This window comes from Sceloporus undulatus, chromosome 10 (genome assembly GCF_019175285.1).
Source record: "Sceloporus undulatus isolate JIND9_A2432 ecotype Alabama chromosome 10, SceUnd_v1.1, whole genome shotgun sequence".
In the NCBI taxonomy this organism is placed as follows: Eukaryota; Metazoa; Chordata; class Lepidosauria; order Squamata; family Phrynosomatidae; genus Sceloporus; species Sceloporus undulatus.
In genome coordinates this window covers 9,101,388-9,114,981 of record NC_056531.1, presented here as the reverse complement: position 1 = coordinate 9,114,981, position 13,594 = coordinate 9,101,388, and the positions used below count along the sequence as shown (strand labels likewise).

The window sequence follows — 13,594 nt, the reverse complement described above, 5'->3', positions numbered from 1 at the left end:
CAGTCTGCACAGATTGGCCAGAATCCTGTCAGGACTTAGGTCTTTGTCAATGAATTTTTGCCTACCAGAATTAGAATTGGGCAGTTCTGCAAGCGCCGTATCCTGTAAAGGGCTGCTGTTACTGGACTACATAGGGGGGGGGGCAGCAAAGTGACCAAAGCACAACAGGCCTGATGTGCAGCAGTCCCTTTGTGCATTTGGGACACCAACTAGGGAGTGCCAGTGCAGATCAGGACCCACTTGCTGGCATCGCATTACACATCTTCCCAATTTCTTTGCACTTCTGCCACGTAACTAAGTATGTAAAGTTACGTAACATACACCATGACAGAGGATTCCAGATACTGCATTTAAGTGCTCTTTAAACTGCAGATGGCAGAAATAGCAGAAAATAAACATGTAGCTGTTATTCATTTTTCATTTAAAAATGCTTGCTGCCCTCTCTTTTCTGCTCTCCCATCAGTTAAAGCTCCAAACCTCTGTTAGCTTTTCCTTTATGTTCTGAAATAGATGTCTGTAATTTCATCTTGCAGTTTCCAGTTCCACTCCCCCCCCTCCAGCCCACTCTTCCTTGTAATACAGTATTACTAGAAACAGCGTACTCCTGATAAAATATTGATTGTGGCAGCTTTATGGGGTTGTGAACTCAGTAGGGGCAATGGCCTTTGAAGTTCTCTGATTTCCTTTAGGATTTCTTGGGCAAAAATACACAGCAGACTCTAGATGGAGAACTGCATGGCCTGCACAAATTCTCTTGAGAGGACCCTGTTGAAGAGTTGAGAGGACCTCACTTTTCACAGAAGGCAATGAAGGCAACACAGAGTAAATGCCTGTGCTCAGAACTGTCAAAAAGATGGAGGAGCATAATGTGAGTTGGTTCACAATGAATTCATATTATTTAGTCATCCTCTTGGCCTCTCCCAATATTCCTACTTCACATCACTGGACAAGTGAGGCATTGCAGGGTAGATAGATCAATCCTCCCTGACCCACTAATACAAAGACTTTGGATACAACTGTATAATAGAGGTGGCTATTAGTATGCAAATAGATCTTGTAGCACCACTGAGACTGAGCAAAAGCTTATGCTGCAACTTCTTTCACTCAGTCTCAAAGGTGCTACAAGATCCCTTTGTAAACTTATATTTCAGATGAACATGGTGATGGCTCTGAATCAGCTATTGTTAGATGTCAGGGGACAGCAACTGGGCCAAATCTGTTCCCATTATTTCAGTTGTAAATGAAAAGGCAAGTGTTTAGCAGGAATCAGCTGTCTCTGGCAAAAGAATTTGCTTTCAGAAAGAGGGTAGTGCCATCTACTCCTCCTTGAAACTAGCTCTCTATAAAGTTGGTTATCGGTGAGAACTTTGCGTTTGTCTGGTGAGAGAAGCAAGTAGAAGATGGGAGTTACCACAATTGCACAATTTTGTGTACCCATCCTATGAAAATTATGCAGTGCCCGGTACAGGTTGTCGTACTTCACCCTAAAGCCCAGCTTCTGAGGCTGTTCCAGTGATGTGTGCAACATGGGCCAAGACCAGTCTTGTACTAGGCAAGCTGCATGCAGAAAAGAGAAAACTCCCAGCTGAACTGCACGACTCTTTAATGATCGAAATTTGCCAAAGGTCTAGCAGCGTTAATAGGCTGAGCACGTTTATCAATAACCATTTACTCTCCCTTCTCCCTCCCGGCAGTAGCTCTGACTAGATCTGACACACGAACACTTAACTACCTTTTTTCATCCAAAATCAATGCTGTATTTATCTTCAATGATCTACAAAGAAACCAAATGTTTAAAATTACAGGGGATGCAGAGAAAAGGATGGCGGGGAAAATACAGTCAGTCAAGGAAAGAAAATATCAGCAGGTGTTTGAGTTAACTGGAAAGCAGAAACCCAGAATAATATAAAACATGAATACTGTAGGCCAAAAAAGTGGGAGAGGATACAGGGGAACATGGTTGCCTGCCCCTGCCCCCCAGGAAAAAAAAAACAAGCTAGGGGCACCGCACATAGAGAAGGTGGTTTTTGCAAGTGGATCCCTAACATAGTGGATGCAGCAGCTTTGGTTTGTGCACACAGACCTTTTCAAAAAGTTACATTTCTTGGCAATCTGGGGGTCAAGAGCAGAAGGCCTAAACTCGTTCCCCATCCCTGGTTCCACTTTCACCACCAAACAGCTAATTTTGAAGGACTGTCGCTTTTTAAAAAAAGTCTCTGCACATATTCCATTTGGCTGAGGCATAACAAAACTCATATATCTGAAGTCATTGTTATCAAGGTGGTGCCCAAAAAACAAACTTCAAGGCATGAACTCACACCAAAGCAAACAACTGAAGAGGTCATTGCAGACTACAGAAAACATATCAGTTTTTTAAATTAACCATTTGACTTTTGTTTTTGCACTCTTTAACGCTCTAATATATTAATTCCAATAAGAAGACTGTGCAGTGAACACAAGGGAGAAAAGTCCTGGTTTGTTCATGTGTCTTGCCACAGCAGAAAAAGTGTAGACACAGGGATGGGAATGGGAAAACGTGGAATCTATGGCATACTACTGGATCGGTCCCATCTGGCTTCTATCTGTAGCTGCTTTTATTTTAGCCTGATTGTGAATACTGTGTTCAATTTTCCAAACAAAATTGGAAAAAAATAATAATGGTAGAGTTGGTATTTGAGTGTGTGTAACATAAAAGTTCCTTTCAATGTAACTATTGCCATCCCTACTACAAAGCTGCATGTTTGTTGGATGCTTTGGGCAGAATTTTTGTGGGGCTGGATTTGTTTTGTAAATGATTTCTTTCCTAGCCCCCTGCTCCCGCATTAGTGAGGACCTGCCTCCAAATTCTTTTGCATAGTTGAAGGATATATGCCACAATTAGCTGGGTTTTTAAAGTGTGCCATCGTTTATCCAGACAGTGACAAGAATGAGTTGGAATAATGTTAACAAATAACCAGAGAGGGGTTCTAGAAACCATTTTTTATAAAGTCTACCTATGTTAAGAATTCAATATTGGTGTACATTTATATTAACAGAATATTTACATATTGTTTTCTTTTTTGTTTAAAACAAGAAGTCGGGAAAAAAAATCTCATCTCTCCATAATATAAGGCAAAACCCCAACAGTTTTGTACATTATAATTATAATAATAATTATTATTTTTAATATATATCTGTAACTTCAGTTCCAAAATACCAAGTGAAGTGAATGGCCTCAGTTCAGGAACCTCACAGTGGACTGTACGAAACTAGTGTATTTCCATAAATAATATTTTAAGAAACCCTGGATGTGTTTTGTTTTTACTTGAGGATAAGAGGCCACTAAATTCAAACTAAAAAGAAAAACCTTTTTTGTGTGAATAAAGATCATAAAGTTAAAAAAAATACAAATTCATTAAAAATGTTTCTCCTATTTGGGGGAAAATGTACAAACTTGGTAATATTTTATATCAGCACAGAAGCAAAACCAAAACAAAATCAAGACCTATATATTAAATTTCAATTTTCAGCAACCATCTGGTTGGAAGGTTTACAACCTATGACCTTCCTCCCCCCCTCAACCCCAAATTATTATGGAACTGTGCTTAATTTCTACAAATTATACAGTTTAAAAAAAGTTTACAGCAGTGCATTTTTAAAAGTTTCCTCCCCTCTGCCACAACCTTCCTCTGGTATTTACAGGTGAGTTTTGAAATCCATTCTGTTTGCTGGACAGGGACTATCGCGCCTCTACTTCTTTGGGGTTTCTAGAAGGAGAATAGTCTCTTGACTCACTGGTCAGTGGGGTAGTCCGACGGGGGGAGGAAGGTCTTGTCGTACTTGCTGGTACCAAAGGGGGTGGGGCACTCAGAGCAGCTGTGGGTGGGTTCCTATTCAAAATCCCATTGTGCATGGCAGCAGAGGGACTGAGTCTGGGATAATGCATCCCACTGAGATGAGGCATGAAGGATGGCACATGTGCTAGGTGGCTTTCAATAGGAGACGAGTGCAAGTGATGCATCCTGGCACGCTCAAGCTCTTCCCGTAAGTGCAACCTCTCCCTCTCCTCTGCTTGCCTAAGCCGTTCCTGCTCACGCCGCGCTTCCAGAAGATTCTCATGGTTATAGTCGTGGGGTTCTCTATCCCGGTAAGAGCGCTCATGGTCATAAAACCCAGATGTGGTGGGGAACCTATGAATGGGATCTGTTCTGAGCTGGAAGTCCATTCGACGATGGAGGTCTAAGCTCCGATAGGCATCTCGTAATGGGTCCCTCACTGTGTCCCAGGAAAATCCAGGATGGGGCAGTCTCTCCCTTCCAGACAATGAATTCATGCCCATTAAAGGGGTCATCATTCTACTACGATCCAGGACATTCATGTTGTTCATCTGGTGGACACTGCTCATGGAGATGGGCATTGTAGCTGCCATGGTATGGGACAGTGGTAACCCGTGCAAAGAAGGTGGCGGTGGGTGCTCAACAGTTCTGGAATGTTGTGAAGGTTCTGAGCTCACAACTAAGACATCACCATCCTCCTTACACTCCTCTTTGACCTTGATGTCATTTTTAATCTTCTGAAGGTCTGTTGGAAGCTCTGGCTTTCTTTCAATGTCCTTGTTCATTAGATTACTGAGTTTTAAATTCTCGCTCAGTGCAGGTTTGCTGTAGGGTGATACAGACTGGATTACTGGCTTTGTGTTATCTTCTGTAGATCTTTTTTCATGGCTTGGTGGTTCCTTTACTGGAGATCGACTTTCTTTGATCTTGTGCTCCACAACTGGAGGAGGATCCCTCAGCCGGTCAGGAATCTCCCTCTCTCTCTCACTCTCTTTAGACCTTTCTCTGTCACTGAGGCCAACTTGCCTTGTGGGATCATTGGAGGTTTGGCTGTTGCTGCGAATGAGGTTGCTGATCTGGTGAGTCACTGGAGCTGACGCTGGGGAGGATCTAGTTGAATGTCTATTTTTATCCAGAAGATCTCTGAGGGAAAAATAAAATATATTGTGAATATTCTTCTTTTGTTCGTAACAGATTTGTATTCTTGTTCTATACTGTTAGCAATACTGCGATGATTTGATAAATGTTACCAGTCCTTTAATCATCGCTCCCTACTGCAGAAACACAGATATATTCTTCTTCTTTAACTCTTTCACACCAGTTGAAAATGATAAATGCTGAATGTTTCATGACTGACTAACATGTAAAAATCAGTTTTGTATGCAGCTTTGTACAGATTTAATCTTCAGTTGTCAGTCAAAGCCTGGAATCCCTCACCTACACTTCAACATTCTCTTACTACTTTGTCTAGCCACTTTTTACTGTGGTTTAAGCTTCTGAAAGTTTCCCAACCAACCATACTCAGACTGGCAACAGATTATCATGTTGGCAACCCGTCTTGTATGGCTCTAAACATAATAACAGGACTGAATGGTGAGCAAGCACATGGTTGACAAACAGAAACATTACAAATATATCCATTAAGGAATTTCAATGACTATGATTAGAAAAAATTGTGAAAAGAATGCCAAATAAACATTCACTTGCTCTGTATAATTTAATTCAATAGCAATATTTTGGGTTTTTCCAAGCATTTTCTTTCACACTGCTGACTCCATCTCCATTATAATATTGCAAGATCAGGAGGAACTTTATAAAGGTTATTTTTTAAAAAGGATAGCTCAATTTAACTCATCTCTGTACTGTACATGGAATCAAGTCATGATTTTCCTTCTCCCATCTGGAAGTATGGAGGTCTAGGAATTCACAAATCTCCTATTATAAACATTTAGCAGACAGAGTTTGTAGTCTAAAGTTGTGAACACCACACCTCAGAGAATTCAGCATTTTAAAGTATGGAACTGTAAATTCCTTGAGTGAAACATTTTGGTCAGCAGTTAAAAATCAGAGAGTGAAGTGTAATAAAAGCACAGAAACCATATAGGGTGTCTGGCCTCTCCTTGACAGTACAATCCCCCAAAACCTATGGCAAGAATGTTGGCTGCAGCATCAGTGGGGGATCCTAGGAACAACTGCCATTGCTGTGGCCTTTGAGGAAAGGAGGAGCAGTCAACATTTGCTGGGCTTAATCCCCTTCCCAAGTCCTACTCCTACCCTCCCTTTCTTTCCTTCCTCTCTAAAGGCCAGCTTCCACTGAAGAGGGCTGTGGAATTAGGCTATTTTAAAAGTATGCTGTCACATGGTTAGCTATTGACATACAGCACCTTACCACATAAACTGGACAATATTTCTATTTCCACTTCAGTTTCTTTAAAAAAAATGATTAGGGTGGCATAGAAAACACCTCAACAAGGAAAGGGCACTTTGTACATCAAGGTGGGCACTTTGTTGCCTTCCATGTGTTTCTGGATTGCAGCTCTCATCATCCCTCATCACTGGCTCTGCTGGTGAGGGCTAATAGGAACTGCAATGCAGTAACATTTGGATAGCCATATGTTATTAACTTCTTCTGTTTTTCTTATTATTAACAACTTCTTCTTTTGGCAATTTCCCGTGGTTTGTAACACGTAAACCGGCCACTAACACACTACCTCTTCCTATACAATCCTAAATTCTTCAATTCTTAGAAAGTTCACTCACTGGATACTCACTGAATTATGTAAAATGAGGTCACTAAGGCAGATTTACTTAGTACCTGTAAAGTGTTACATATATTCTATTCTGGACAGTTGACCCTGCCTGCAGTATGTGACCCTCCTCACCTCTCCTTGTCTCTGTCTTCTTTGCTGGAAAGATCCCGCTTTTCTGATTCACGGTCTCTGTCGTGATTTGTCATGGAGGAGCTCCGCTCAGAGTCACCAGGCTTGGGCCACTGAGGAGGCGTTGGGAAGGATGGCGGGGTCCTGTGGAGTCTGTTCCATGGCTCATGTGGGTTGTTGAAGCTTTGGACACTGGGTCCTTCTTTGTGAGCAAAAATGCTATTGTGACCTAGAACCAGAAGGAAAGGGAAGAGTCAGTTAGTTCTCTGTTTCCCCCACCATTGAAGAAAAGACTTCCTCTCATTTGGGACAGTTCTGCAGAGATGCCAATTACCAGCACAGTTAACTGTTCAAGCTGAAGAGAGAGAGAAAAGAGCAAGAGAAAAGGACACTTATAAAGAGTAATAACAGGATGGCTCTGATAGCTCAGGTATGAAACAGCAGCCATTTAAAGCCTCTGCACAAAAAAGTCTACATTACATTGTGGAAGTAATGAGGCTATTTGCTCTGAACAGAAGAGAGGACTCCCAGTTTCCCTGGCATGATAACCTTGACTAAATCAGCAAAGTTGTCACTGCCACAGATAGTAACTAATGTGGAGCAGCTCTGATAAGGACTCCATCCATACTACAGGAATAATCTGGTTTGACACCACTTTAACTGCCATGGCTCAATAATATAGAATTGTGGGACTTGTAGTTTGTTGTGGTACCAGAGCTCTCTGAGAGAGGTTAAATATCTTACTAAACTACAAATCCCAGAATTCCATAGATTTGGGGCATGGTAGTTAAGGCACTGTCAAACTGCATTATTTCTGCAGCACGAGCCATAACATGTTTTTTCCCTACAAATGCTACTCACAGGTGTTATGCATGTAGCATGTACTCTTAAGGAAAATGTCACCTTAATGAGTTGCTCTTCACAATGTTGACAACAACTTCCTCAATGGAGGGATGTGGGTGTATTTAAAAGTGTGCCACTTTCCAGGCCTTTCAAGATAAACAACTGAAAATCCTGTGTTCCATTATTTTTCTCTGATACCACACAGAGTCAAAATCCCCACTGATTCTTGTATGCAGTTCCAGAGACAACATGGCAGCCAGACTGGTCGCTGGAAAATCCAAGTTCGACCATATTACACCTATTTTAAAATCACTACATTGGCTGCCTATTAGCTTCCGGGCACAGTTCAAGGTGTTGGTTATCATCTATAACGCCCTACATGGCCTGGGTCCAGTCTACTTGAAAGAACACCTCCTCCCATACAATCCTTCCCATACACTCTGATCCTCCGGGAAAAACCTTTTACAATCTAGAAAGACCAGACTGGCGGTGACCTCCTGGAGGTCCTTCTCTGTCACCACTCCAAAAGCTTGGAATGACCTGCTGGAAGAGATTCGCCAATTATCCTCGCTCGAGGCTTTTAAAAAGGCAACAAAAACCTTTCTCTTCCAGCAGGCCTTCCCCGATTGATAATGTCCAGAACCAACTGAATCCCCCCTCCTTTTATTGTTTTTCTTATGTGTGATTTGTTTTTAACTTTGATGTATTGTTTGTACTTTTTAAACATTTTTTTACTGTTTAATTTTATAGTTGGGAGGGAGGGTTGGGTCGGGGTTTTGTGGGGCTTGTTGTTTTTATTGTTGTATATTGTATTTACTTTGTTGTTACCCGCCTCGATCCTCAATCAGAAGGGGCGGGATATAAATAAATATTTTTAAATTATTATTATTATTATTATTATTATTATTATTATTATTATTATTATTTTGCAGTGTTTCTTTATTTAATACTAACTTCCTTCCAAAGCATCTGTGAGGGCTTATTTGAATTCAACAAGCCTGGTTCTAGCAGGCTGTCTTCCCAGAAAGCCTCATCAGACTCAGTGATGAAACTTTGTTTCTTGTGCTACACATTGAGGATGGAGCAAGCTTGTTTTCTGCTGCTCCAGAGACTAGAGCATGGAACAATGGATGGAAGCTCCAGGAAAAGAGATTCCGCCTAAACATTAGGAGGATCTATCTGACAGTAAGGGCTGTTCGCTTCTGCCAGTGGAACACACTCTTTCCTCAGAGTGGTGGAATCTCCTTCCTTGGAGATGTTTAAGCAGAAGCTGGATGGCCATCTGTGGGGGATGCTTTGATTGGGAATTCCTGTATGGCAGGGGGGTTGGACTGGATGGCCCTTGGGGTTTCTTCCAACTCTATGATTCTACTACCTTTGAAGATGCAAGTCTGTTTTTGGAAGGTGCAGCAGCAGAGGCAGCCACAAACATGGAAGAAAGGGACAACAGTATCTGTGCCCATCACAAACAGGACAGCCACAAGCATATAAAATAGGAACCATATCTGTACCCATCTCTAGGTTTTATTAAGTTAATTATGCTTTCTAAAAATACTCATAGATCCACCAGCCTCCTCAAATATAAAAACACAACAGAAACAAAGCATGCCTTAAAAACAGACTACAAACAGTTTGAAAAGCTGAAGGCCTTAACGAAGAATACAATTTTGATCTCCTGTCAAAAGCTCAGTCATTACTGAGCCAGAGCCCACATTCCCTTGGGAGGGTGTTTCATCATTGAGGTGCTACTACAGAAAACATCCTGCCATGCTTGGCTCAGTGTAATTTTTGCGTTGGCTTGGCTGCAATGATTAGTACTTGTAATGTGTTTATTTTCAAATGGTCCTGTCACTACATAAAATTAACAGGTTATGGTGAGACTAGCCATTTGCAAGGCTGTGGTGAAACACATGCTTTGGCCGCCAAAGGTCTCCTATTCACTCCCGAGCATTTTCAGGTAGTGTTAGGGAAGGAAATCCTGGAAAACTGCTGCCAGTCAGTGTAGTCAATACTGAGCTACAATGACAAATGGTGTCATCTAATATAAGGCAGGGTCCTTTGCTTTATATTGTTCCTTTCTTTTGCTCCTGTAATTGCTGTACTATCTTGTCCATATGCTTGCCTTGGAAAAAGTATATGGATTATCAACATTGATATCACTTTTTTTGGTGTTTACATCAATATGTTTATTTTTAAGTCATTGAATAATGATGGTTTATTTTCCAAAACCATAAAACAGATTCACATGAGCATTATCCTTGTTCTTCACAGCACTGAAAAATCTAATCCAGGTGGAATCTGGTTGTCTTGATGATCTAGAGGTGGAGTTAGGACCATGTCTAGCTCTCTATGCTTTCTCCTGCTTCCAAAGAGATGATTGGTGCTATTGGTGAGTTTTGCATCTTTAGCTTAACTTTATAAAAATTAGGGAAAATGTTACAATATACTGTCCTGTTTTGTTTTTCTTCCTTTCCCAGCTGGATCGGGCCTCACAGTGCTTAAATAAGCTCTCAAAAAGAAGCCATGTACAGGATAAGGTGTAAATAATATTTTCAAGCACCTTCCAACCTGATGGTTACTCCTGAGAGCAAACTCATGCCTTGTGCAAAGTGGACCTCAGGCACAGGAAAATTACTAAGAGTTTCCCATTGGGCCAACTTTCTCTAGAAACCAAGCAAAACTAACAGAAGCATGGCTGCTGGTGGGTGAGCAATGATGGAAAAGCTCTTGCCACAGAGACCTGGAACACTTAGGTGCAGTGTTTTGTTTTGCTTTGCTTCTCAAAAAGGAGAATGGAGGATAGGAAATAAAAAGTTTTGCTTTGTTTTAAACAAACTACCACCAGCTGCTTTCAATGTGAGCATGTGGTTTCTTTGGAGAGGAGGTTTGTCTGCAGTAACCCAGCCAGTACTTACTCAGAGTATGACTGCCTAATCCTCCAAAGGCATTGCTGCCTAAGTTCCCAAGGCCGCTGAAGGTGCTTGACCTGCTAAATGGATCTGGAAAGGCAAACAGGGTTTTAGCCGGCATTTAGCCAAGAATGCTGGAGAATGAAATGCACCCCTTCTCCCCTCCCCCTCTTCTTTTTAATGGTCTGAATCCAAGTAGGATTAGGCCAGACTTTAAGCTGATCCTTCTCACTGCAAGGTTCTTTGCACAGAATATTCCCAGCATGTTAAAAATGGAGAAGGGATTTGAGCACTTACTCCATGAAACAGGTGTTAAGCTCTGTGCGTGCCAAGAGAGAGGGAAGCTGAAAGTTAACAGCCAAAAAGCCAAAATGACAGGCACAGCTACTGAGCTGAAACTTGATCCACTGTTGAAATCACAATAGCAAAATGAAACGCCGTAAACTGATTTCCAATGTGGTATTTTATTTATTTTGGGGGGTGGCAAACAGGCAGGAGAAGGTGCCTGTGTTGAAACTTAGGCGGGTATAAAATGGCCTTTGATATGCTGATCCTTTTTCTTCACCCCTCTGTTTTGGATTGTGTGGGCTAAGTCCCACTGTACAGACTCAACCAGGAAACAAATATGCGACAAACCTACAAATTTCCATCCAGAATATCAAAGCATTTCTGCATTAATTGGACACCACATTCTCTGAATGGTGTATTTCCCCTATTTTCTCTAGCTGTATCTTCCACCTTCTTACTCTGTTCTTTGCCTGTGGAACTTCCATGTTCCGAGGACAGCTAAAATTCTGCAAAGGATATTTTGACCTGAAAGGAAAGGGTTAGTAAAATCATACTGTTTGTTCTAGCAATACAAATAGGTAGAACATGTCAGATTGTGTACTTGTCTTTTAATGAATTACTAGCTCCAAATAGCACCATGACCTGTACCCCCATTAACTTATAAAACCCTATTCACTGACAGGGTGGGAGTGGCAGCCACCCTATAAAAACATATACTATTGGATATAAATATTTGCCAGCTCATGGTCATCCCTAAACCATAATTGGGTAGCATTAGAATTATGTAGCTAGAACGTTATGTAAAAATCAAGATAGATACTCAGGATGCTAATAGGGCAAATCCAATGAAGAATGAGTCTACTGATGGCCACTTGTCAAAACTGGACATTTCTAATTTGGAGGCAGTATACTTCTATAGCCCAATGTTAGAGACTCACAGTAAAAAGTTTTTATTATATTGCCCTCCTTTTGAGTTTCTCAGGGCCACCTGCCTGGAAGGTGAGAAAATGACATTTTGTTTTCTTTGCCAAGGCAATTCTTTGTGAAAAGCACATGCTCTGAAAGCAATGTGCAGCCCATGAATCCCTAGGGTATTCATCCCAATTTTCATTAAGTCTCCTGGGGACATTCTGTGGAATAGAAAGATGTGACAACACTTGGGCACTGGCTCATGTTTATGTAGTAGTTTTATTTTTTATTTCCCACCAGCCCTATGGAAAGTGTAAGAATGCACAAGTGATCTCATTGACTCCATAATACATGTCTGCATGTACATTTGGAAGAATAATGCCTGTTTTCGTCTCTTCTGACTCTTAAACATTGAGTTTTGCTTCATCTGCCTGGCAATAACTAAGGGAATACAAAGGACACACTGCCAAATTACTTCTCTTTGGGAGGCTAGGAATTCACACTTGGGAATACTTGGAAATACTGGAGGGTCTTCCAATGGAAATAAATCTGATTTAATACAAAGCAAACACTTCAGTAAAAGCTTATACGAAGGCAGCCTAAAAAATCTTTACAATTTTAAGGAGATGGTTTTGCTCCATTTCTGCTCTAAATAGGGTATTTTCTGATGACACCCATAAATTTGCATTGGATTGTCATTTAAGCAGAGGTGAAGTCTCTGGCACTGCTTCTAGATGTTTGTAAAAAAACAATTTTTGATGTACAGGAAGGCATCTAGGTAAATGTGAAAGGTAGGCTTTACTTACACCTACCTGCCAAGTGGCTAGTAGGCAGGAAGCTGCTGTGATGTGGTGAAGGTCCAAAAGGTGTGGTGGGTGGGTGGGTAGAACCTGTGGATATAAGAACAAAAGGCCCCGTGTTTTAAATATGCTTGCAGAATACATCTAGACAAGTATCTAATGAAGGAGTAAGAGCGTAAGTCATGAACTGAAGGATTATCTAGCTAAACTGTAACAGATGTTAGTTGAAAAATTCTTAATTTTGTCTGTGTAAGATCCATTCTAGGATCAGGCTAATACCATAAAACCCAGCCTTGCAGGTGAGATAATATTTTCCACTAGCCTCAAACTAGTGCTTTAAGGAAACATGTTACCCATACTGCAAAATGTAAATAGCAGTAGTAGTCATCATCATCATCATCATTATTATTATTACAACAACAACAATTTTATTGAGGTCACAGAAAAAATACGCTATAGAAATTAAAAATGAACAGATAACCAACTTATACAATTACAAGTTTGATAAAATTCCAGTGTCTTTACGTTTTCTATACTAATCTGCATTGAGATTAAAAAAAAAACCTGGCCACTTGTTCAGAAATGAAGGAAGATGAATCATATTGCAAAATGGTATGAGACGAAGGCAAGTGTGGTTTGCCTAAGGCCACCTCGTGAGGTTGTGGCTGAGGTAAAACAGGAACCAGAACTTTGGTTCAACTACCCATGCATTCTTAGGACTTTATCACACGACCAAAAAAGATGGGAGCATAGTGATATGCTCCCATCAATACTGTGCAATAACGCTAAGATTTTCACATGACATTACTCGATGTTGCGGTTATCCCAGGATTATCCCGTGAATAAAGAGGCATTCTAGCACCGCTTTTTATTCAATGACCATCCCCTGTTTCTGTAACACAGGTGAGAATTTATACTTCAACCATAAAGTTCTACCTGACTGTATCAGGATGGCAAGTTAAGATTAAGTGATCTACATTATGTGACTTTTGACCATACACCCCTGCATTTTAGTTTGGGTAGGACTGCCATTGCATAGGTTTTCTTCTCTCCACAAAACATCTCACTTTAACCTGTGTGCAGTTTCTTCCATATTATTATTATTATTATTATTATTATTATTATTATTATTATTATTATTATTATTATTA

General features: G+C 40.7%; 1 protein-coding gene across 14 annotated transcripts in view; it reads right to left on the bottom strand.

Annotated features, from left to right (window-relative positions):
• Positions 1–1,586: 1,586 nt before the first annotated feature.
• The window catches only part of LOC121916497 (autism susceptibility gene 2 protein-like), a 90,240-nt gene continuing 78,232 nt past the window's right edge, over positions 1,587–13,594 (bottom strand). For 8 of the 14 annotated variants that reach the window (XM_042441653.1, XM_042441657.1, XM_042441656.1 and 5 more), the window contains 4 exons: positions 12,450–12,533; positions 10,453–10,536; positions 6,698–6,923; positions 1,587–4,958 (listed from right to left, as the gene is read on the bottom strand). In XM_042441653.1, the coding sequence (XP_042297587.1) occupies positions 3,719–4,958; positions 6,698–6,923; positions 10,453–10,536; positions 12,450–12,533 (1,634 nt within the window). In that variant the 3' untranslated portion in view covers positions 1,587–3,718. The remainder of the gene's footprint in view (positions 4,959–6,697; positions 6,924–10,452; positions 10,537–12,449; positions 12,534–13,594) is intronic. The other 6 variants (XM_042441655.1, XM_042441659.1, XM_042441667.1 and 3 more) reach the window with 4 other exon arrangements.